Below are 23,597 nucleotides of genomic sequence, written 5' to 3' on the forward strand. Positions count from 1 at the left end.
ATATGGACACAGACAAATTTAAAATTTAAAATTTATGGATTTTTAATGATCTCAATTTTTTTTAAAAAACTTTATTAAACTCTCACCAAGGAAGACAATAAAGCTTAAGCATATTTCATTTCTACCACTGGACTAAGAGAGCTAATTTTGTTACTATATTTTCAACAAATAATTTTTTATATATTTAATAAATTAAGATCTACACAAGTTATTAATTTCTGGAAACTCGTACCTGATACCCTAGATCCACCCATGTTAGGATAGATGAAAGAGAAAATATAATATCCGTAATTAAGCTCACACCTATTATGTTAGAAACCTCCCGATACCATTAAACTGAACGTGTTCGTAGTAAGCCATGTTGGTTAAATATTTTACTAAGAGCTCGTTTGGTACGCGTGGTAAGGGATAATTAATTAAAATGAGTTTATCACATATTTGGTTGTGATAATATCTTAGGAAGGATTGTAATATTATTTTTATTCCACATTAAGAATGAAATAACAATTTTGAGATAATTAATTCCAAAATAACTGGTTGAGTTAGGATTTAATCTAGGAGAATGGGGAGGGAAAACATTTGAAAGAGTCCATTGCTTGCAAAAGGGAAGTGAATCAGAGAAAAAGCTTCCACACTTGACACTCCAGAGTGTCTCACATACTAGTTGTTTTGGACATTAAAGGCCAAATCCAGGAATCTATTTTCTCTTTTACTTTCATCATTTTCTTGCTACTCAAATCATTTTGGTCCTTTATATACTACAAAACTCAGCACTCTCCATCATGACACTTAAAGAGTTGAATCATTACAATATTTTTTCTTTTCCCTACATAAACATTCAAGAATAGTTCAAAAAATATGTTTTGACCCCTTTGGTTGAGTAACAAAAGAAGGTTCCATTCTTTTCTTCTTTTGCCTTACAGCTACTTGTTGTCCTTTCATGAATTTTTATCATACTTTTTTTACTTTTTATGACTATTCGAAAGTGTCTTTAAATTTTACTAATGATGAACAACAATTCAAGGTTTAAATTGAATTAGACCAAAACCATTAAAAAAGTGGTGTAATGTTTTATTGATCAATAAAAATAGGACAAAGTAAAAACTTGTCCCTTCCCAGATAAAAGTATATAAAATTGGATTATTTGTACAAAAAAAACCATGTTTCATCAAACATCTTTTTCTTCAAAATTTTCTTTCTTTGGGTTCTTGAAATCTAAATTGTTCAAACTCTTCAAAAATGTTATCATACCCGTGTCGAATCCTTAGAAAATATACTGCTTTTGAAGGATTCGACATACGCCCAATGACATCTTTGAAAAGTTCTAACAAAAGATCTCACCAACTACAACAGCTTAGAAAATTACACATCAAGAAAAATAAAATAAAAAACCCAAGAAAATCCTAAAAGGAAACAAAGATTAATATAGAGAATGGAAAATTAAAAAACAACAAAAGATACAATCAACAACTAGAGATTTTCCCTACTTGTATTTTTTTTTCCTGCTACCTATGGCTGCAGAAATCCAAAAGTTTCTTCCTTCCTTCAACAATTTCATCAAAAAAATCATCCAATTGTCCAATAATATTCTCAGTACCAGATTTCAAAACCCCAAAATACCCTTTCAAATTCTCAATTCTTTCCCTTATTATCCCAGTTTCACATTTGTTTTCCAATTCTCCTCTAAGTTCATCCATGGCTGCTTTTGATCTCAAAAACTCATACAACAAAATGGATTGCCTCCCCGAATTCAGATTCATCTGAGAAGCTATTCTCTGTTGCAATCTTGAAATTGAGATCATGAAATTTGATCCAAAGAACAAACATCCTGTTTCATATTCTCCTACTCCTCTTGTTAAAAATTCTTCAGGCCAGCAATACACTAATCCATAGAGTAAGATCATTAACAACACTGAACTAACATTCCTCATTGCATAAAGAACTCCTCTGAATCCATTGAAACCATTAAGCTTTGATTCTACTGAAACAATTTCATCAAATCTTAATGAGAGTGGCTCAATTCTTGTCTCCATTAATGCTCTGTTTTCTTCCTCTAATCCAATTGCTTCTCTTCTGCACCCTGTTATTCCTCTAATCACCTGTTTTGTAAATCAAGAAAATCAGCCTACAAGAATTTTTTTTTGTTGATTTCTCAAATGATCCGTTAACTAACAGTTATTATCTCATAAAGTAACTTTTTTTTTTCATTTCTTAATTTCTATGTGAGGAATTTCTGACATAATAACTATTAGTTATGTGACTACACGAGAAATCAACTCCAGGAAAAAAGTGTTGATTTCTCAAATGGTTGGTGTTAACTAAGAGTTATTATCTCAGTAAGTTACTTCTTGATTTTCGAGTGAATTTCTGAGATAATACTATACATGAAATCAACTCCAGAAAAAGGAAGAGAAGGGAGATTAAATTGTACTCCACCTGTCTAGATAATTGTGGGGTAAGATGGGGATGATTATCAAGAGAAGAAATGAGATTAAAACCAGCAGAATAGTAATTCTCCATTCCAGAAATGCCAGTCTTGAGAACATGACAAACTTCCCAAAGCTTGGAACTTTCATCCATGTATTCATCAAGCCACTTCTCACCAACAGGCAAATGAAGTTTTTGGACAAGAAGTGTTAACTGTGTATGGAAAGATCTCAAAAGGGAAACTACCCTTTGAAGGAATTGAATAGACATAAAGTTATTAGAGAGAAAAACTCTTTCAAGATCATCAATCCCTCTTGTTAGAAAAGTGTAGAAGCCATTAACAGAGTTTGTAGAAGAAGGATCCATCATAAAGAAAGTATCTTTTTTTTAGAAGTTTAATTAAAAGGAAAATTGAGACTTTGAGAGAAGAGGGGAGAAAAAAAGTTAGGAAAATAGTTATATTTATATTGTTGAAGAAGAATAGAAAGAAGGGAATGTCTCTTAGAAGCTCAGGTTTTTGTAAGGTAGAAAAAGATTGTTGGGAGCAATGATGAGTGTTTCCTTTGGAGGGGAAATGATGATTCTTAATCTGCCATTTTCAATGTTTAATGGGCACAAAGGAAGCTAAAGAAAAAAGAAAAAAAAAACCTTTTATTTTTTGTCAAGAAAAAATAATAATAATAATTTCCTTCTATTAAAACAAAGAAAGTGTGATAGAATGAAATAGGGGAAAAAACTTTACATGAAACTGTCATGAACCTATTTAGCTCTCCTCCAATTTCTTCCTTTTTCTTTCCTCCTTTTGTGCTCTTTTATATTTCAAAGCTTTAGAAAAAAAATAAAAAAAATCTTTATGGATAGCATAGGCATAATGTAAACAATAATATATATCTATGGGGTAGGGGTAGGGGTAGGGGTAGGGGTAGAGAGGAAAGGGTGGGAGCTAGCCTTAGTGGTTTCTCTTTAATCTTGATTCAACTATTTTATTTGTCCATTTACATAAAATAATCAAATATAATAAAATTTCAAGTTATATATATCGGTGAAAAAAAGAAATTTAATTTATAAAGACGTTAGATTTAAAGGAAGCATTTGATTTACATGTCTAAAATCTTCGTGGAAATAAATGACCTTAGTCATTCTAGATCTAATGATAGACAAAAAAAGATTTAGAGTGTCTCAGTTGATGGAATGACATATCGAAATATAAGTGTAATAACAAAACTAGCAAAAGATCCCATGAGGTGGTATATTCAATTATTTTGAGGTGGAATAGATTCAAGCATTTTAGTTTGTAGATCCACAATAATGTGCATTCACTTTGTTGTTTTTATATAGTTTATTTTAATTCTGATATTGATTCCACACAACTTATAAGTGATAGTCGCAACACCATGAAGTTTCATAAAAAGAATCAGGATCTCTAGTTCTAGAATTAAAATAAAATAATATAACTAAATAGGCAATGTATCATTCAAATGAGACTCGAAGACATGTAAGGTTTTTTTACATCACTAGCTGATTACTCTTATTTATTGTAGCAAGTTATTTGTCTTATTTTAAATATTACAAAACTCATATTTTAAGAGATTTATAAGTAGATATCTTTTAAATAATCAGATAATATTATTTTTACAATGAACAACAAATGTAGAACATTGATATGAATTCTTTCTTGGATTTGGTCATATGGGTAATGAAGCTCTTTTGATTTTAGTGCTTTCTTTGGCTTCTTCTTTCCTTTTTTTCTTCCTCGAGCAGCTGACTTTGTTTCCTTTACTTCCCCTCTATCCTAGTGAAATTTGTAAAAATCTTAAATCTTACATCCTCTTTTTCTTTTTCATGTTCCTTTTAAGGGGATTTAGGAAATGATGTGCTTCTTTGTATGTGTCTCTTCTTTGTAACCTTGTACTAAGCAAAAACTCATTCTTTTTAGGCATAATTAACTACACCCATCAACTTCCCTAGACAATTCATCCCACATAAATTCAACTTAATCGAGTACTCCCTCTCGTTCAATATAAATGAATTGCTAGAGTATGACACTTCTCTTAAGAAAAATATTTAAAGATATTAATTAATTAAACAATGATTTGTCAATATTACTCTTCCGATTCTTCCAAAACTATTCTTAAAAATAGGGATACTTATTATTTGGAAATTTAAAAGTTGAAAACTCTATTAAAAAGAAGGATAATTCTATTGAAAAATTCATCTATTTTCGACCAATAAAAATTATTGCCAACAAGTCATTTATATTGGACTAGAAGAAAGTTTTCTTTTTATTTTTATTATTTTTTATACGTATATATAATAAAATATTAGAATTTTAACAAATATACAAGTCTGAATTCATAATTTTAATTTTTCTTTTTATTCATACCTATTTTGATATGTTATACTCGAACCGAGGATCCTCCAAAACAATCTCTTTACCTGCATGAAGTAGGAGCTACCTTCCACATACCACACTTATGAAATTTACTAAATATGTTATTGTCATTGTAATCTTAAAAATTAGATGAGTTCAGTTTAAGAACTTTAAAGATGGAATGGACTCAAATTTAGATTATGGATCCTATTTTGACCCTACACTACGAAAATGTTAGCAAATGAGCTAAAAGGAAAACAAAAAATCAAGACATGAAATTTTAAAATTACTTAACCAAGAATGAATATATGTAACACTTTTCTTTTCTTTCTCCGTATATGTAACACTTGAAATATTAAAATAAGCGAATAACTATTTTTAATAGACGATTTTTGTCATGAAAAGTCATACATCATGTAAAGCAACAAGTACACATTTTGGCCGCCACTTATTAACAGTGAAGATAGGAGATCCACCAATCACAATTCATCACCATCTTGCCCGCCTCCAGGCGAGCGGAGTGAGGCAATGAAATTTTTAGAAATTTCGAAAAATTCATGCCTTAAAAATGTTGCTACTTAAGTTTTGGTTTACTTCTTGGTAAGTTTAATTAATTTGGTCAAAAATAAAGCAATCAAGATTAGGTTCTCTGAATTAAAAGTTAATAATGGTCGTACAATGTATAATTGCTCCCTTGGCACCTTTACAATTAACAAACCCCACATGATGTTTGAAGCAGTCCATTTGATTAACCGGCCCTTGGGACCCATCAATTTTTTTTCTTTTTTATCCTTGTTCCATCTTTTATTTGTTGAAAATTTATTTGATATTGCTAGGTTGGTGTGTGAATTCGAATCCATGACCTAGCAAGCACTCAATATCTTCTTTCACTTTATTCTGTTGAAAAAGAAACTAAGTTGACCTAAGCATTAGTTAAATCATGATTTCAAAAGAAAAAAATTTATATCAATTTTACTCTTAGATGAGCATTACTTAAATCAAAATAAAGCTTATATCAATATTACGCTAAGGTAACTACGAAAGAGAACTTTTTGAAAAACAATAAAGGAAATTACATTTTCCAAAGAAAATGCTAACACAAGATTTGGTTATTCTTTTAAAGATTTCTCTATATCTCATTCATGATTCAAGTACTTAAATAGATAATTTAACTAAATTATTTTGATTTACTCTTTGACCTTAATTTAATACTATTCTCTTTTTCATCATATTAATCTCTCTCCATATTTATCGAATAAGGATAAAAGTGAAAGAAAATAGTTAATTATCTTCTTTCGTCCAATTTTGCTTGCCGAATATTAACTTCGCACACCCAATAATGACCAATACATAGAATGACAATTTTACTATAGCAATCTTTAAATATAATAATTTTAATATTTTAAAAACTTCTCTTTTAGTTTGAAATATTATTTTATAATAAAAAGAAAACTCTCTCGCTTTGAGCTCTAGGCATGTTAGTGTGCACTAACTTGCACCTCACTGGAAATGGAAAGGGAGCGACCACGAAAGATAGTGCTGAAGGATCATGAAGAGGAAATACTACATGGAATTGCAACTAGTTTAACCATCGAGACATCACAGTTGGTGAAACAGAGTGAACCAGTGCCGAGTACACCAGTAGGGATTGACCTTCTACTGGAGGTGCGTTCAGGAATGGATAAGGGGAAGACAGTTAGCGGAGAACAATGGCCTGACTTAGCGAGATCTATAGGAGCTAGAGGAAGCAAAACACATCCCATGCAAGGAAGCAATGGAACAGTAACACAACTCAGATCTGCAGGTGCTCCACAAAGGAAGCTAAATCTATCTGAGAAACCATGGACAAATCTATTTTTCACAAACAGTTTGGCTGCTAGAGGTATGAATCTAACCTATATAGCTCTAATAATAGTAGAGGGTGAAAAAGTGGTGGAAATATTATCTGAAGACATAGCTGAGGAGAAATGAAATGGAAACCCTTAGAGGTTATCTATGTGGTAGGTACAACACCTTCAATAGGGGCTTTGGAAAGATTTGTTATGAGTCTGGGGACATTTTCAACTAAACCAATAGTCTTATATCATACTGATGGGTATTTTGTGGTGAGGTTTGCGAATGAGGAAGAAAGGGATAAAGTACTGTGCTCAGGGCCTCACTATATGTTGAGAAGGCTTGTGATAATGAAACCATGGGTCCTAGAATTCAATTTTAAAGAGGAAATACAAACCACAATTCCTTTGTGGATTAAACCTCCAAATCTTCCCCTTAATTGCTGGAATTCTGTTGTGCTTAGTAAGATTGGAAGTAGCCTGGGGAAGCCTTTGTTTGCTGATGAATGTACAACTCAGACAAGTAGAATATCTTTTGTTAGGATATGGTTGAAATGGATAGCACTAAACCTCTTCCTAGGATGGTTAAGATACAAGATCCCAAAGAGAAAGTGATGGAACAAGTTTGGTATGAGTGGAGACAACATATTGTCAGACATGCTTGAAGGTAGGACATTCTTTGTGTAGATAAGCCAGTTACACCACCAATAAAGAAGGTACAGGGTAAAGAAACGAATGAAGACCTACACTAGTAGAAGGGAAAGGGCAGAATATGGATGAAGATAAAACACAACAGATTACTGAAGAAGGAGAAGTAGTATCAAAGATCAATAAAACAAAAGACCAAGAGGGATGGCAGACTGTAAGATACAGATCAGGCAGACAAAGATCAGTGCAGTTAATAGGGGCACAAGTAATAACTGATACAACTAGAACTGGAGGAGTATATGAAGTTGGACAACATAGTGGAGTAGCAGAGGAAGGAAGCACTGAAATACTACCTGAAACCCCCATAAGGATGTTAGTTATATAGAATGTAAGGGGCTTCAATCAAGAGACAAAGAAAAAAGAGTTGAGGCTGTTCATCAGAAGGAATAAAGTTTATCTTATAACATTGTGTGAACATAGAGTTAGAGAGGATAGAGATAGTAGAATTATAAAAAAAGTAATGCCAAGATGGGAATGAAGTACTAATGCAACAAATAATGTTAGAGGAAGAATTTGGGTCATCTGGAATTCTAGTATAGTAAAATTCAATAAAGTGGAGATATCAAAACAATACATTCATGGCTTGGTAGATATGCATCAGAGTGGTATCATATTTAAATTCACAACAGTGTATGGATTGCATACCATAGTTGCTAATAGGAGATTTTAATTCTATCTTGTCATCAGAAGATAGACCTATTGGGAGCCAAGTACAAGGATTAGAAACAAAGGACTTTAGAAAGTGTCTGAAAGATTGTCATCTGACTAAACTACATACAGTTTGGAGAAAACTCACCTGGACAAATTTTCATGTTTATAGAAAGGTTGATAGAGCCTTGGTAAATGCAAATTGGGTAATTAGTTTGCCACTAGTACAAGTGATGGTGATGGGTCCTCTTTTCTCAAATCACTTTCCCTTGAGCATATCAGTTGAACAACAAAGAGATGCAAACAAAAAACCATTTAGGTTCTATAACTGTATATCTCAACACCCTGAGTTCAAAAGTAAAATTCAAAGCAGTTGGAGGATACAAGGAAGACGAATGAAAGGGGTGTGGCAAACTCTAAAAGAGACTAGGAAAGAAATATAGGAATTGAATCTGAAGAAGTATGTAAGGGTCACAGAAAAGGTACAACAACTCAGGAGAGACTTTGAACTCAAGAAAAGTCAAATAAGAACCTGTCTTATACCACCAAGTATGATTAAGGAGGAGAAGGAGATAAGGAATCATCTGAATAGGTGGATCTTGATAGAAGAGGCAATTTATAAACAAAAGTCTAGAATACAATGGCTCAAGTTAGGTGACTCTAATACAACATGCTTTTTTGCAAGTATGAAGGGCAGAAAGTCTCAGAATGAAATTACCATGCTCACAAAAAAAGATGTGAGTGTTATAAAGGACCAGGTGCAATAACTAGGGAAACAGTGGGATTCTATCAAAAGCTCCTAGGACAAACAACTTCCCCTATGCTAACTACTTAACCAAAAGTATTCAAGGAAAGACCAGTTATCACAAAGGCACAACAATTGGCATTAGTACAATCTTTCACAAAAGAAGATGTGCAGATGACACTTAAAGAGATTGATGATAATAAAGCACCAGGGGAGATGGATTTAATGCATATTTTTTCAAGCAGGCATGGTCAACCATAGGTGATGAGGGATTCTGTACTGCAGTTTTTTTCAATCAAATAATATGTATCTGCCTATCAACAGAACATCTGTTATACTTATTCCAAAGGTTCAACATCCCAATTCAACCAAAGAGTACAAACCTATATCCTGTTGTACTACTATATACATGATAATCTCTAAAATGCTAACACATAGGCTTCAAAGTTTTATGGATTCCATAGTGGATCTAGCCAAGCTGCTTTTGTGCCTGGGAGAGTATTGACTGATAATGTTCTTCTCAGTCATGGGTTATTCAAAGGATATGGAAGAAAAGGAATATCACGTAGATGCATGTTTAAAATTGATATGCAAAAGACTTGTGACTCTGTGGAGTGGCACTTTCATGGGGAGGTACTAATTGGAGTATAGTTGCCTGCAAGCTTTGTAACATGGATTTTGCAATGTGTTAAGACAATATCATATTCTATCTTGATAAATAAAGTTCCTAGTCAACCATTTCAGGCTAGAAGAGGGGTAATCCAAGGTGATCCTTTATCTCCCTATCTATTTGTCCTAGCTATGGAGTATCTTACCAGGCTATTAAAAACTCTGGGAAGTAAAAGTGAGTTCAAGTTCCATCCAAGATGCAAAAAATAGAAGATCATACAATTAAGCTTGGGAGCCCGGACGGTGGAAGAGTCAAGGGAGGTCGGGTCATTTGACGGAGATTACCTACTTCTGTTCTGTAGAGGTGATATGTGATGTGTCACGTATTTATGATGTTTTCGATGCTCAAAATAGTGAATTAGTACGTGTTGCAAGCATGTTTTTGTAGATATGATGTGTGTTTTATTTATGTTGCAGAAAAACTAAGTCACACACAAGTTTTTGATAATTCTGTGGATCTGAGTGCTGTTTGGCTGAAGGCTGAGGAATACGAGCCCCACCACGAACCTTAGTACCTTACATGGGCTGTGGTGGCTGGTGTAGTGCTTATAAGAAGAAAGTTATTGCTGATTTTTTTGATCAAGTAGACCTTCACGGAACCCACCATAGACTGTAATGCCTTACATGGGCCGTGGTGGTTGTCATAATGCTGAGGCTGTGAAGAGGCGGATGCTGAAAAGTGTGCAAGTGTAACTCCACGGAACCCATTACAGGCTTTAGATCCCATCACGGACCGTAGTGGATACTCGTAGAGGTTGATGGAAGAAAGGTGGAAATTGTCAGAGGATACCATCACAAAATATAATACGGAATGTAGTAAGCACCACAAGGTGTGATGGGTGGCCATGAAGAGATGAAGGCTACACAGAAGGGGACAAGTCAAACACCACGGAAGTGGACCACGAACCGTGAAGTGCAGTACGGTCCGTAGTGAGTGATCATGAAGGGTGTCGACTTTAGTTTTCCTAGTTGGTTTAGGATTTAGTTTTGTGTTTCTATAAATACCTGAATTTATTTTATTTTTAGGGTCCACCACTGTTACTAATTTTTGAGTACTTTGTGAACATTGTGAAGCTATTCTTAGTTACTCTTGGAGATTGATTCTTGATAAATCATTTCGTTTTTTATCATTTATTTGTGATTTATTTGATTGATTCAAGATTGACTTCTTCATCTGTGTAGGTGTTAATTCATGAATTCTTCACAAATTCTTGTTCTCTTACTTACAAGTATGAGTAGCTAAACCCACAAGTAGGATTGTGGGAACCATGATAACTTAACTAACATAGGCGAAAGTAGGATTGAGATTCGTGAGTTGATTTTGCATGTATTGTGATTTCTTCATTCAAAAGTCTTTCTTAGTGAGTGCACGCATTAAGATCTTGCCCGTATTCATTTCTTTCCTGGGAGAGAGGTAGTGATTAGGAATAGACCTTCACAACAAAAATTCGAAGAGTCTGGCTTTGCAAGAAGAGATAAACTTCGTCTAAGTTAAGGACCAGGAGGAGATAGTACTCTTGGATCCAGGGTGAGGGTTAGTAAAGTACACATTCTGAGATCGGAAGGATATGAATGAAATATATCTAAGAAGAACTGGGAGGTGAATTAGATGAACGATATCATGAATACAATTAGCCTATTAACTTACAAGTAATGGGGAACATAATCCTAGTCTAGTCTTCATATAGTTTACAACTTTACTCTTATTTACTTATCTTTGCATTGTTACTTGTTCTAAACTAAAATCAAAATCCCCACTTTTACTTTATACAAGTTTATTTTCAGAAAGTAGAAACTACGACTGAATTGTGATAGCCAATACAACTTGTTTCAATCTATTCCCTATGGGTTTAACTCCAACTCTTAGTTGGGTAAAACATTTTGCTAACAATCCTCTATATCTCTATCGAGAGGTGTAATTGAGCTTTATCAAAATGGCGCCATTGCTGGAGAATACGATTTTTTCTACTTTAGCTTGTAGTTCTATTTCCCAAGTTTACTTTTAGTTTCTTGTTTGTGTTTTTGTAAGGAATAGATAGTGCATGCCAACCACTTGAATCAAGGGTGAACCACTACTTCCATACAATCCTGAACTACAAAAATCAATTTGTAAGATGAATGCACAATAGCGTGAGGCGCTATGGCTGAGAGAGCTAGCTAAAAATTAAGTCAGGGATGGTGATGAGAACAGGGATGAACTCAATGTAGTTTTGCGAGGCAGATCTGAGAGACTTGTGAATTTTGCTCTTATTGATGATGATGCTGATATGGATGGCCTATGGGCTTCTAGAGTTGTAGTCCTCCCATCACTACCTCTAGGTGTGAAGTTCACTATCACTAGTAGTATGCTGTAGATGCTGAATTTGAAGGGACTATTTAGTGGAACAATTAGTGATGATGCCAACCAACACTTGATGAACTTCATCGCCACTTGCAAGTCATCTGAAATCCCTGGGTTAGCCAATCAACCATGCGACTGCATTTATTTCCATTGTCTCTATTTGGGGAGGCAATAATATGGCTGAATAAACTTCCATATGACTTTATCACGATGTGGAGAGAGTTGAGAGAGACATTTCTAGAAAGGTTCTTTCCATCATCCAAGAAGCTGCAGATCAAGGATGAGATTAATGCTCATAAGCAGCGACCTAATGAAGCCATGCATGATACTTGGGAAAGATTCAAGTAGAAGCTAAAGCAGTGTCCAAATCACAATTTGACTGGCAAGCACTTGAAAAAGATATTCTACAGGTCTTAAAACTTTCATGCCAAGCTAGTGATAGATGTGGCTTGTCGGGGATTTGTTTTGCTAGGATATTTTAGGAGGCCAAGAAAATTCTGGATTAGCTCGCAAAGAATAATAAGGCATAGTATACCAGAGATGCAGATTGTTCGGGATTCATATTTGAGATGTTAGTAGAACCAAAGTGAAAAAAGGAGGAGAGTGATCAAGACATAGCTCATATGAGAATGCAGATGGACTTATTGATCAAGCACCTATTAGGTGGAGGATTAGAGAAGGTGAAAGCTATGGATGCTGGAGTCAATATGATGAACCAAACTTTGACTATGAGGAGGAAGCCAAGTTTCTACATAGCCAAGGGGGTTTCCGGATATACAACTCTGGGAATCAAGGTCAAAACGTTTAAAGAGAAAACTACTATGACCGAATTGGAAATCATGATCAAGGAGGGTGGCAAAACAAAGACAACTTCAAGAATGATAGAAATGGGGTGTATGTGCCACCTATGAACTGAGAGCGAGCCGGTAACAATAATGGTGGATCCAAGATGGAAGAGATGATGGCAAAGGTCTTATAAAAAGTTAAGGCAACTGAGTCTGGAGTCAGAGATATGCGTGGCGACATGTCCAATATCAGCCAGTTGGTGGATTCACACTTTACCTCTTTCAAGCAATTGGAGCATCAGATAGGCAGTTGTCAGTAACACTTAATCAGAGAAAGACTGGTACTCTACCTAGTGACACAATGCAAAATCCTAGAAAAGATGGGCAATGCATGGCAGTGACAACGATGAGTGGTAAGGTACTTTCTAACACTATTATTGCAGGCACTGAGCAGACTAAGGATGCAACTTTTGAGACTTACGAGCAGGCCAGGCATCAGGCAGATAAGGTAGCTTTGTTTGATGATGATGATAAGATAGCATTGTAACAGAAAAAGGCTGAAGAGAATAGTGGTACACAACAAACAGAAGTAGAGAAACCTCACCCTTGCCACCTGTTCGCAAGACACCGCCTCCATTCCCACATTGATTTAAGAAAAAGTCCGAGGATGGCAAGTTTCTAAAATTTATTTCAATACTTAAGAAAATATCAACAAACATACCATTAGTAGAAGCACTCGAGCAAATGCCAGGTTATGCTAAATTTATGAAGGATTTGGTTACAAAGAAGAGAACGATTTCTTTTGAGCCAGCCGGTAACTTACATCATTGTAGTGCCATTGCTACCAGGTCATTGGTGTAAAAGAAAGAAGATCCAGGTTCATTCACCATACCTTGCACCATTGGTGCTTTCAATTTCGCAAGGGCTCTATGTAACTTGGGTGCTAGCATAAATCTATTGCCACTAGCCATTTACAGACAGTTGGGCTTGGGAGCCCCCAAATTAACTTCTATGCGGCCACTGATGGTGGATAGGTCTGTGAAATGCCTAGTTAGAATTTTGTGTGATGTGTTGGTGCGAGTGGGCAGGTTTATTTTTCCTGTTGATTTTATCATACTAGATTGCCAGGTTTATTTTGAGGTTTCTATCATCTTGGGGAGACCATTTTTGGCGACTGGTAGAGCATTGATAGATGGGGAGTGTGGCAAACTCATATTCAGACTTAACGATGAAGAAGTAAAGTTCAATGTATATGCCTCTATGAAATAACCAACGGATATGACCATGATGTATGTGCTCAATATTAAGGTTGAAAGTATCATTGATGTGCACATTGAGGAAAGGTTTGCTGTTGAGCCTTTAGCAGCTGTAATCATGAATTTCAACGATGATGACATTAAGGGGTATGATGAATCTGTAAGTGCTTTACAGGGTGTGGGTTCACACTCATATTCTCCCAAGAAGCTTGACCTTGACTTAAAGAACATGCCAACTCCATTTGCTAAACCATCTATAGAGGAGCCACCTGTACTTGAGCTCAAAGAATTGCCAGTTCATTTGAGTTATGTGTTTCTTGGTGAGCATAACATCTTTCCAATCATTATTATTGCAGATTTAAGTAAATAACAGATTACAACACTGGTGGAGGTGTTGCAGAGGTATAAGAAAGCTATTGGGTGGACTATTGGTGATATCATAAGTATTCCTCTTGGCATTTGCCCCCACAAAATTCAGTTGGAGGAGGATTTCATTCCCAGTATTGAACACCAATGAAGATTAAACCCACCTATGCAAAAAGTGGTAACGAAAGAAATTATTAAGTGGTTAGATATTGGTGTGGTCTATCCCATATTCGACAGTAACTGGGTGAGTCCTATTCAATGTGTCCCTAAGAAGGGGGGTATGACAGTTGTTATGAATGATTAGAATAATCTGGTCCCACTTAGGCCAGTCATTGGATGGCAAGTCTGTATGGACTACAGAAAGCTTAACAAATGTACTTTGAATGATCATTTTCCAATGCTGTTCATGGACCAAATGTTACATAGGTTAGTAGGCAGAGGTTGGTACTGTTTTCTTGATGGATACTCTGGCTACAACCAGATCTCCATAGAACTAGAGGACCAGGAGAAGACCACCTTCTCATCTCCTTATGGCACCTTTGCATTTAGGCGCATGCCATTTGGACTATGGAATGCTCTCGCCACATTCTAGCGCTGCATGATATCTATATTCTCTAACATGGTGGAGGATATTGTTGAGGTATTTATGGACAATTTTTCAGTGGTAGATGATACTTTTAATGACTGTTTGTTAAATCTTAGCAAGGCATTGCAGAGATGTGTAGAGGGTAACCTAGTTTTGAACTGGAAAAAATATCACTTCATGGTCAAAGAATGTATTGTGCTAGGTCACAAGATCTCTGAAAAAAGGGTTAGAGGTCGATAAGGCAAAGATAGAGAAATTGCCTCCTCCCATCTCTATAAAGGGTGTTTGCAGCTTCCTAGGCCATACAGGTTTTTATAGTCTTTTTACCAAAGATTTCTCTAAATTTGCACACCCTTTGTGCAAGTTATTGCAGAAGGAGATAAAGTTTTACTTTAATGAGGCATGCATAAAAGTGTTTGATTGCTTGAAGGAGAAGTTGATCTCAACCCCGATGATTGTTGCTCCTGATTGGTTTGCCTCATTTGAGATCATTTGTGATGCTAGCAGTGTTGCTTTGGGGGTTGTGCTAGGGTAGAAGTGCAACAGGCTTTTTCATCTCATATACTATGCTAGAAAAGTGCTAAATACAGCCCAAAAGAATTACACTATCACCGAGAAGGAAATGTTAGTAGTAGTGTACGTATTTAAAAAATTTAGAGCAACTTTTAGGTACCAAAGTGATTGTACACTCTGATCATGCAATTTTACGTTATTTAATGACCAAGAAGGATGCTAAGCCAAGATTGATCAGATGGTTCCTGGTGCTCTAGGAATTTGATTTTGAGGGGAAGGACCTTAAAAGGAGCGAAAATCAAGTAGTTGACCACTTGTCTAGGCTAAAAAATTAAAATAGAGGTAAATATGCTCTTGATATTAATGATTCCTACCTAGATGAATAGGTTTTAGATGCCACTCTTGATCTCATTCCTTGGTTTGCTGATTATGCTAACTATTTTTTTAGTGATATTATTCCTGAAGATCTTACTTTCCACTAACGAAAGAAGTTTTGCATGATATTCGCAGGTACTTTTGGGATGAGCCATACCTATTTAAGATGTGTGCTTACAATGTCATTAGGAGGTGCATCCTCGAAATAGAGATGTTGAGCACTTTAGAGGCCTGTCACTCATCACAGGTAGGTGGACATCATAGTGGGAGCCGAACAACGCAAAAGATACTGCAATATGGATACAACTAGCCTACTATCTATAAAGATGAACATGACTTGGTGAAAGGTTATGACCAGTGTCAAAGGCATGGTAACATATATAGGCATCAAGAGCTACCTATGACACCAATTTTAGAGGTGGAGTTATTTGATGTATGGGGCATAGATTTCATGGGGCCATTCGTGAATTCATATGGGATGAAGTATATTCTTATAGCAGTTGATTATGTCTCCAAATAGGTGGAAGACATCGCCTTACCAGCTAATGAGAGCAAGAGTGTTGTGGGTTTCCTGTGAAGAAACATCTTTTCCAGGTTTGGGACTCCTAGAGCTATCATCAGTGATGAAGGCTCCCATTTTTGTAATAAGATCTTTCGGACTCTACTAGAAAAATACGGTGTGCGACAACACAAGGTAGATAATCCATATCATCCCCAGTCTAGTGAGTAGGTTGAGGTGTCAAACTTCTGAGAAATTAAGGAGACTCTAGTGAAATCTATAAATGCCAACAGAACTGATTAGGCGAGGAAGCTTGATGATGCTCTAAGGGCATATCGAACATCTTTCAAAACACCCATTGGTATGTCCCCATACCAGTTAGTGTTTGAGAAGTCTTGTCATTTGCTTATGGAGCTCGAAAATAAGGCATTGTGGGCCTTGAAAAAGTTGAGCTTAAATTGGAGTGAAGCTGCGCATATGAGGCTGGATCAAATCAATGAAATGGATAAGTTTCTCTTGCGTGCATATGAGAGTGTTGTTCTTTACAAAGAGAGGATGAAACTACACCATGATAGGCATATTGAGCAGCACCAATTCAGTAGGGAGACAAAGTGTTGCTATTCAATTCAAGGTTAAAATTGTTCCCAAGCAAGCTGAGGTCAAAGTGGTTTGTATCTTTCACCATCACACAAGTATTTGCTCATAGAGCAGTGGAACTTAAAGCTCGATATGGTCCTAGGTTCAAAGTGAATGGATAGCGAGTGAAGCGGTACTTGGGATCGCCTGACGAACCTAAAGTGGTTGAAGAATGCCAACTTGATGAAGTCTAAGTAGTCAAGGGACCTACGTCGTGTCGTGACGTTAAATCAAGCATTGCTTGGGTGGCTACCCAAGGATTATATTATTAGATAGGTTAAATTCTATTATTTCATGTTTTATAGTGTCATGGTGTGTTCAGTAAATGCAGGGTCTCAGAGGAGTAGAAAAACATAAAACAAATTAGCATAAGCTCCCCATTACGGGCACCTATACGGACCGTATAGGGCACCATGCCCCTTGGTGGAGTGGTGTGATGAGTACAATCTCCAGGATCTTCGGGATTACTAGAGGGATTACGGTCTGTGTTGAAGTTCATAAAACGTTTTTCCTTCCGTGAATCCCAGGTAAGCCCCTCATTTTTTGGCAAGTCCATCAATATGATAGGCTTTACGACCCATGACACTCTTCACGGATCGTCTTACCTTCTGTGACCCTAGGTAAGGTCCCTATTTTTTGTACAAGTCCATCAATACGATTTGAGCTACGGCACGTGAAGAACTTCACGGACCGTCTTTCCCTCCGTGCAACCCAGGTAAGATAATTCTATTTTGTTCTAATTCCTATGTAACGATGGAGGAATACGATCCGTGGTCATATTCACGAGTATCAACCACAGATCGTGAATCTAGTTGGCTGAATTAAAATTAGTCGACCCGGTTTTGGCCTGGGTCTAAATTAATTAGGGCTTATGGTTATAACCTATTTTTTCGGCACAAAATTTGGGAATTTCCTAATAGGCAGTACCATGACGACCACCTTTCTTATTCCTTCGTACAAAAATTGCCCAAGGTAAGGCCCCTATTTTTTGTACAAGTCCATCAATATGATTTGAGCTACGGCACGTGAAGAACTTCACGGACCGTCTTTCCCTCCGTGCAACCCAGGTAAGATAATTCTATTTTGTTCCAATTCCTATGTAACGATGGAGGAATACGATCTGTGGTCATATTCATGAGTATCAACCACAGATCGTGAATCTAGTTGGCTGAATTAAAATTAGTCGACCAGGTTTTGGCCTGGGTCTAAATTAATTAGGGCTTATGGTTATAACCTATTTTTTCGGCACAAAATTTGGGAATTTCCTAATAGGCAGTACCATGACGACCACCTTTCTTATTCCTTCGTACAAAAATTGCCCAACTCCCACAATTTCAAAATTGCATAGAGTTATTTGTGAGTGTCGATTGTGTGCCCTACTACTTCGAACATGTTACTCATCTTGGAATACAAAATCTGGTAAGTATTTCTTCACTTTCTTGCATTGCTGTGGTGATTTTTTTATGGCTATGAGGATAGGTTCAAATTTTTTGTGTTTCTCTATGATGGCAAAATTTATTGTGGTAGTTGATTCTAAGTTTTGTGATTATGTGATAAAGGAGTCACGTGCATAATGAGATTAATTTGCTAATGTGAGTTTACTTGTGTTTTGTATATCAAAATGGGTTGAAATTGTTTCAAAATTTGGTTGTTAATGGCGTAATTAAGAGGTCGGGGATGATGATCTTCACCACTGATCGTATTGAACTTCACGATCCGTGGTGGATGCCCGTTGTCCTCTATACCAGAAAATTTTGAAGTGTAGGATCGCAGGATGACTTACGGATTGTGAAGTTCATCAAGGACCGTGGTCATCTTCCATGGTTTCTACACTTAGAAATTTTCCAAGCACCTCCTTAGACATAGACACTAGAAGGAAATACGGAATCCTTCACGATCCATGATGATCTTAACGGCATGCGAAGGTCATCCGTACTTCCACACTTGACATTTTTTCTGAATTTTTGCAAAATACAGATATATTTTTGTTTTCAGTTTCTGCTTGTGATCACCCTATGATATATTGAGAGACGTTACTTCTTAAGGGTTATTGTCATGCTTGTATGAATGATGGGGAAGTTTGAGTACCCATTTTAATTCATCGCATCGATTTGTTCAAATACTCACCACTTGGAGCTTTTGTAAGTACCATAACGCGACCACGCACCAAGAATGCTTCCCAATACCAACTCCATGACTCCCCGTCTGAAGAATTAGAGCATGAGTCAGCACATGAGTCGGCACAAGGGTCGGGAAGTGATGAATCGAGTGGGTCAAAGGTTCAAGTGGCTACCCACATCTCTCCGCACGCTCCCCGCATGACTATGTCCAAAGCAGGTGCTAAGGCTGAGGCTACTCCTTCCTAGTATGAAGAGGAGGCAATCGGCTCAGCCAATGAGGCTAGCAGGGAAGATGCATAATCCATAGAGGCGGGCAGTGACGTCGGTGCTGGGGATCACAGCCTGTACTCTAGAGAGAAATTTTCTCATGCAAAGGAAAGAGACCCAGTTGTATGCCAACATGTCATCACTTTTCTGCAAAATAGTTGGTCGGTTCTAGGCCAACATGATATCTTTCTGAATGGCCTAACGAAAGGGTCTAAGGGCTTGCGTAAATAAGCCATTATGCCAGAGGTCCGAATGATCCCAGACAACCTCTCCGCCATACTAAAGCTCAAAGACCTCTTCTACAAGCATCAGTTTAGGTGGATGACTAAAGACCCGGGATATTATGATAAAAATCTAGTCCAAAATTTCTATTCGGCCTATGCTGCCTCAATGTTCAATGATATGGCTGACGGGATCTCTAAAAAGAAAAAGAGGGCATTAGCGTTAAAGCATCCGTCGTTGAATAAAGTCACAGTTCAGATAGGCCTTTATGAGCACCGAAACCATGAGGTTAGTAATGAAGCGAAGATGGGTGATCCTGCAATGTGCCAATTATTATGGAATAGATTGGAAAACATATTGCCATCAAGGGAGTAAATGCGCCATGGGTTGCAAATATGAGGCAACAATTTACTAAGGCATCCCTCATGTTTCCAGTTAAATTTTGGTAGGCCATTGTTCGTGCCCATCTCCGACTAACTGCTAATGACAACACCCTTCATCTTACGCAGTCATCTCTAGTATCTTGCATTATGGCTCAGTTTGGACTACACAACGGGAGGCTATTTGCGGCTAAAATTTGGGACCAAGCATTTAATGAATAGGCTGAACACCCATTCCCTTATTTAATCATTATATTATGTGAGGCCTCGGGGACAATGGCAAACTGTCACTTTGATAGGCGCATCCCTAAACCTAAGTCCATAAATGTGGTGCTCATAAAGGATTTGGACAACCCACAATACAAATCCAAGCTGGGTCGATCTATTGGGCTGGTCACGATGCCTATAGGCCCACATCCTCCTTCTCTTACTTTGGAGGGTGAGACGGCATGCCCTCCGATGGAAGAGGCCACCGAGCAGCTCGATGATAACACCAGGCCTACCCAATTTTAGGTATGATGATAACTGTCCCTTTTGCACTCGTTGAACATATGGTACAGGACCAGAGGCGGATATATGCATTAGTTGATCAGGTGATCGAGCGACTACCTAGGGTGGTCTAAACACAAATACATGAGGAGGCGACTCAGATTCGTACTGAGCTCAGGTAGGAGGTGACATTGATACAAAGCCGCATTGATGGCCTTGAGGCGCATAGAATGGTCATCTAGGAGATGCAGAGACTGAGTCCTTCAAGGAAGAGCTGTCTTCCTTAAAACAAGTCGTGGGTAAATTGGAAGCAAAGTCGGCCTCTACTGTTCCGGCAAGCGCTACAGATACTTTTCTACAGTTGTTGTCGGCACCGCCTGCACCTGTACAGCTAGAGAGAGTTTGGGGATTTATTTTGGCACCCGAGCCTGATAAAAAAGGAAGGGAAAAAAGGGCGACAGGATGATGATTCCCCAAATTATACAAAAAGGGCTCGACAAGCTTCCAGTTGGGAAGTTTAGGAGAAATAGGAGCTCGAGATGTAGCAGTTTGAGACTGCTAAGGATGGAGAATCATCCAGTGGTGCTGCACTTTCTAGCACTCTAGTTGAGACTGTCAGTGAAGTGACTCCTAGTGCACTTACTCCTGCTAAAGGTGATGACCCTTTAGGAGAGCCTACATCACCACCGACTGACGCCTAGGGCATCGTAGGTATAATCACTTCCCTTTGTATCTATTATTGAGTATCACATTTTTTAATAGGGGGTAGGGCATCCCTGAAGCTTGGAGTTTTTTTTTGCCATGTTTCTTTTCTCTCAAGCTTATATCTAGTAAAACTGGCATGTTTATGATTGTTGTTATGTAAATACAAGAGTCTGTAGATGGATACAATGGCCTGTGAAAGAAAGGAGTTAAATTGAACTAAAATGACTCCCAACTGAATTTTTGTGAAACACTATGGGATTGATCTGGTTTTTGAAAACTGACTTGATAGGATCTGTGTAGGACATTGCGCATATTGACTTGTCGATCAAATTCTAGCTAGCTAGGACATGACTGGGTTGATTAGTTCTTAATAGTGTAACATATGTGCCATGTGCATTTGAGCTTAACTACTTAGTTCGAATAATGCACCTGTAAGTTAGAACTTGCCTAGTTTGTCTTACTAAAATAATGGAATAACCTTATTAGGACATGATCATAGGCCGTTGTTGATAATGAGTCACTTAGTCTAAATTTAACCAACCAAATGAAATTGTACCCTTTGAACCAAAAGTTTAAGCTATAAATAGACCTTTTCTTTGATTAACCAAAATTCACCTTTCTCTGCTTCTGTGAATCTAACTTTTGGCTTTGGTCCCTCCAAGGCGATTTTGTACTTCAACTCAGTTCAAAAGCCTAAGTTGAGGGTGACTATCATAAGGAAAGTTGAAAAGTTAGGGTATGAAAAGAATGGTGGGGAGAGAAGAAAAGAAAAGCATAAGTTGTGGCCGCAAGTAAAGAAAATAAGTACAAAAGCTTTGTTTATTCTTTATACACTATGAGAGAGACTTTTTTGTGGTGAGAGCACTATGATTATATTGTTGGGTTGCTATATTATTGGGTACACTGTTAGTTGCATTTATTTGGTTGACTGTGAGTAGTGCTATGTTGTTAATAGATCTTTGTGAGTTAATTGGACTACCAGTGTATTGCATAGTTGGAAATGAGTCATGGTTAATAAGATGGGATGCTATATTACTACAGTCTTTTGTATTTGTGTGTCATGTTGTTTTGTTTTGTGTCATTGCTTGAGGACAAGCAATGGTTCTAAGTTGAGGATGTTGATGTGCCGCGTATTTATGACATTTTCGACGCTTAAAACAGTTAATTAGTGCGTGTTGCTAGCATGTTTTTGTCGATATGATGTGTGTTTTGTTTATGTTGCAGAAAAACTAAGTCGCACACAAATTTTTAATAATTCTTTGCATTTGAGTGCTGTTTGGTTGAAGGCTGAGGAATACGAGCCCTACCATAGACCGTAGTGCCTTACATGGGCCATGGTGTCTTGTCTAGTGCTAATGAGGAGAAAGCTATTGCTAATTTTTTTGATCAAGTAGACCTTCACGGAACCCTCCACGGACCGTAATGCCTTACACGGGCCATGGTGGCTGTCGTGATGCTGAGGTTGTGAAGAGGTGGATGTTGGAAAGTGTGCAAGTGTAACTCCAAGGAACCCATTACGGGCCGTAGAGCCCACCACGGATCGTAGTGGATTCTTGTAGAGGCCGGTGAAAGAAAGGTGGAAATTGTCAAAGGATACCATCATGGAATTAAATATTGAACATTGTCAGCACCAAGAGGCATGATGGATGGGTGTGAAGAGATAGGGGAAAAGTCAAACACCATGGAAGTAGACCATAGACCGTGAAGTGCAGTACGGTCCATAGTGAGTGATGGTGAAGGGTGTTGACTTCAATTTTCCTAGTTCATTTAGATTTGGTTTTGTGTTTTTATAAATAATCGAATTTATTTTATTTTTAGGGTCCAACGCTTTTACTAATTTTTGAGTACTTTGTGAACATTGTGAAGTTATTCTTAGTTACTTTTGGTGATTGATTCTTGATAAATCATTCCGGGTTTCATCCTTTATTTGTGATCCATCTGATTGATTCAAGATTGACTTCTTCGTCTATGTAGGTGTTAATTCATGAATTCTTCACAAATTCTTGATCTCTTACTTACAAGTATGAGTAGCTAAACCCACAACAAGGGTTGTAAGAACCATGATGACTTAACTAACATAGGCAAAAGTAGGATTGAGATTTGTGAGAAAATTTTGCATGTATTGTGATTTCTTCATTCAAAAGTCTTTCTTAGTGAGTGCACGCATTAAGAACTTGCCCGTATTCATTGCTTTCCCAAGAGGGAGGTAGTAATTAGAAAAAGACCTTCACAACAGAAATTCGAAGAGTCTGGCTTCGCAAGAAGAGATAAACTTTGTTTAAGTTACTTGAGATCGGGAGGAGATAGTACTCTGGGATCCAGGGCGAGGGTTAGTAAAATATATATTCTGAGACTGGGAGGAGATGAATGAAATACATCTAAGAAGAACTGGGAGGTGAATTAGATGTTACCTAACTCACTAGATTTTGAATGTAATACAATGAACGATATCATGAATACGATTAGCCTATTAACTTATAAGTCATGGGGAACACAATCCTAGTCTAGTTTTTATATAGTTTACAACTTTACTCTTATTTACTTGTCTTTGAATTATTACTTGTTCTAAACTAAAATCAAAACCTCCACTTTTACTTTTTGCAAGTTTATTTTTGGAAAGTAGCAACTACAACTGAATAGTGACAGCCAATAGAACT

The 23,597-nt window shown here is 37.0% G+C and overlaps 3 protein-coding genes across 3 annotated transcripts; 2 read left to right on the forward strand and 1 right to left on the reverse strand.

Annotated features, from left to right (window-relative positions):
* Positions 1–1,322: 1,322 nt before the first annotated feature.
* On the reverse strand, positions 1,323–3,120 carry LOC129904514 (uncharacterized). The gene is made up of 2 exons (XM_055980079.1): positions 2,437–3,120; positions 1,323–2,099 (listed from the first exon to the last, which is right to left on the reverse strand). Exons 1-2 carry the CDS (start codon positions 2,794–2,796, stop codon positions 1,506–1,508), a joined length of 954 nt encoding a protein of 317 aa, XP_055836054.1. The 5' UTR covers positions 2,797–3,120; the 3' UTR covers positions 1,323–1,505.
* Positions 3,121–13,804: 10,684 nt separating this feature from the next.
* LOC129903601 (uncharacterized) lies at positions 13,805–14,740 on the forward strand. The gene is made up of 3 exons (XM_055979149.1): positions 13,805–14,102; positions 14,156–14,184; positions 14,630–14,740. The coding sequence occupies exons 1-3, from the start codon at positions 13,805–13,807 to the stop codon at positions 14,738–14,740; spliced, it is 438 nt and encodes a 145-aa protein (XP_055835124.1).
* A 27-nt stretch (positions 14,741–14,767) lies between these two features.
* Positions 14,768–15,269, forward strand: LOC129903602 (uncharacterized). The gene is made up of 2 exons (XM_055979151.1): positions 14,768–14,876; positions 14,959–15,269. Exons 1-2 carry the CDS (start codon positions 14,768–14,770, stop codon positions 15,267–15,269), a joined length of 420 nt encoding a protein of 139 aa, XP_055835126.1.
* Positions 15,270–23,597: the final 8,328 nt, after the last annotated feature.

Source organism: Solanum dulcamara, chromosome 9, assembly GCF_947179165.1.
Source record: "Solanum dulcamara chromosome 9, daSolDulc1.2, whole genome shotgun sequence".
Taxonomy (NCBI): domain Eukaryota; kingdom Viridiplantae; phylum Streptophyta; class Magnoliopsida; order Solanales; family Solanaceae; genus Solanum; species Solanum dulcamara.

What these genes read in the sequence shown, in the direction of transcription:
- LOC129904514 (XM_055980079.1), bottom strand. Translation starts at nt 2,796, where the DNA reads ATGATGGATCCTTCTTCTACAAACTCTGTTAATGGCTTCTACACTTTT. An exon ending in CCCCACAATTATCTAGACAG is followed by an intron (nt 2,100 to 2,436) that starts GTGGAGTACAAT and finishes TTTACAAAACAG; the next exon opens with GTGATTAGAGGAATAACAGG.
- LOC129903601 (XM_055979149.1), top strand. Translation starts at nt 13,805, where the DNA reads ATGACCATGATGTATGTGCTCAATATTAAGGTTGAAAGTATCATTGAT. An exon ending in TTTGAGTTATGTGTTTCTTG is followed by an intron (nt 14,103 to 14,155) that starts GTGAGCATAACA and finishes AGTAAATAACAG; the next exon opens with ATTACAACACTGGTGGAGGT. An exon ending in CTGGTGGAGGTGTTGCAGAG is followed by an intron (nt 14,185 to 14,629) that starts GTATAAGAAAGC and finishes GGCTACAACCAG; the next exon opens with ATCTCCATAGAACTAGAGGA.
- LOC129903602 (XM_055979151.1), top strand. Translation starts at nt 14,768, where the DNA reads ATGGTGGAGGATATTGTTGAGGTATTTATGGACAATTTTTCAGTGGTA. An exon ending in ATTGCAGAGATGTGTAGAGG is followed by an intron (nt 14,877 to 14,958) that starts GTAACCTAGTTT and finishes CTCTGAAAAAAG; the next exon opens with GGTTAGAGGTCGATAAGGCA.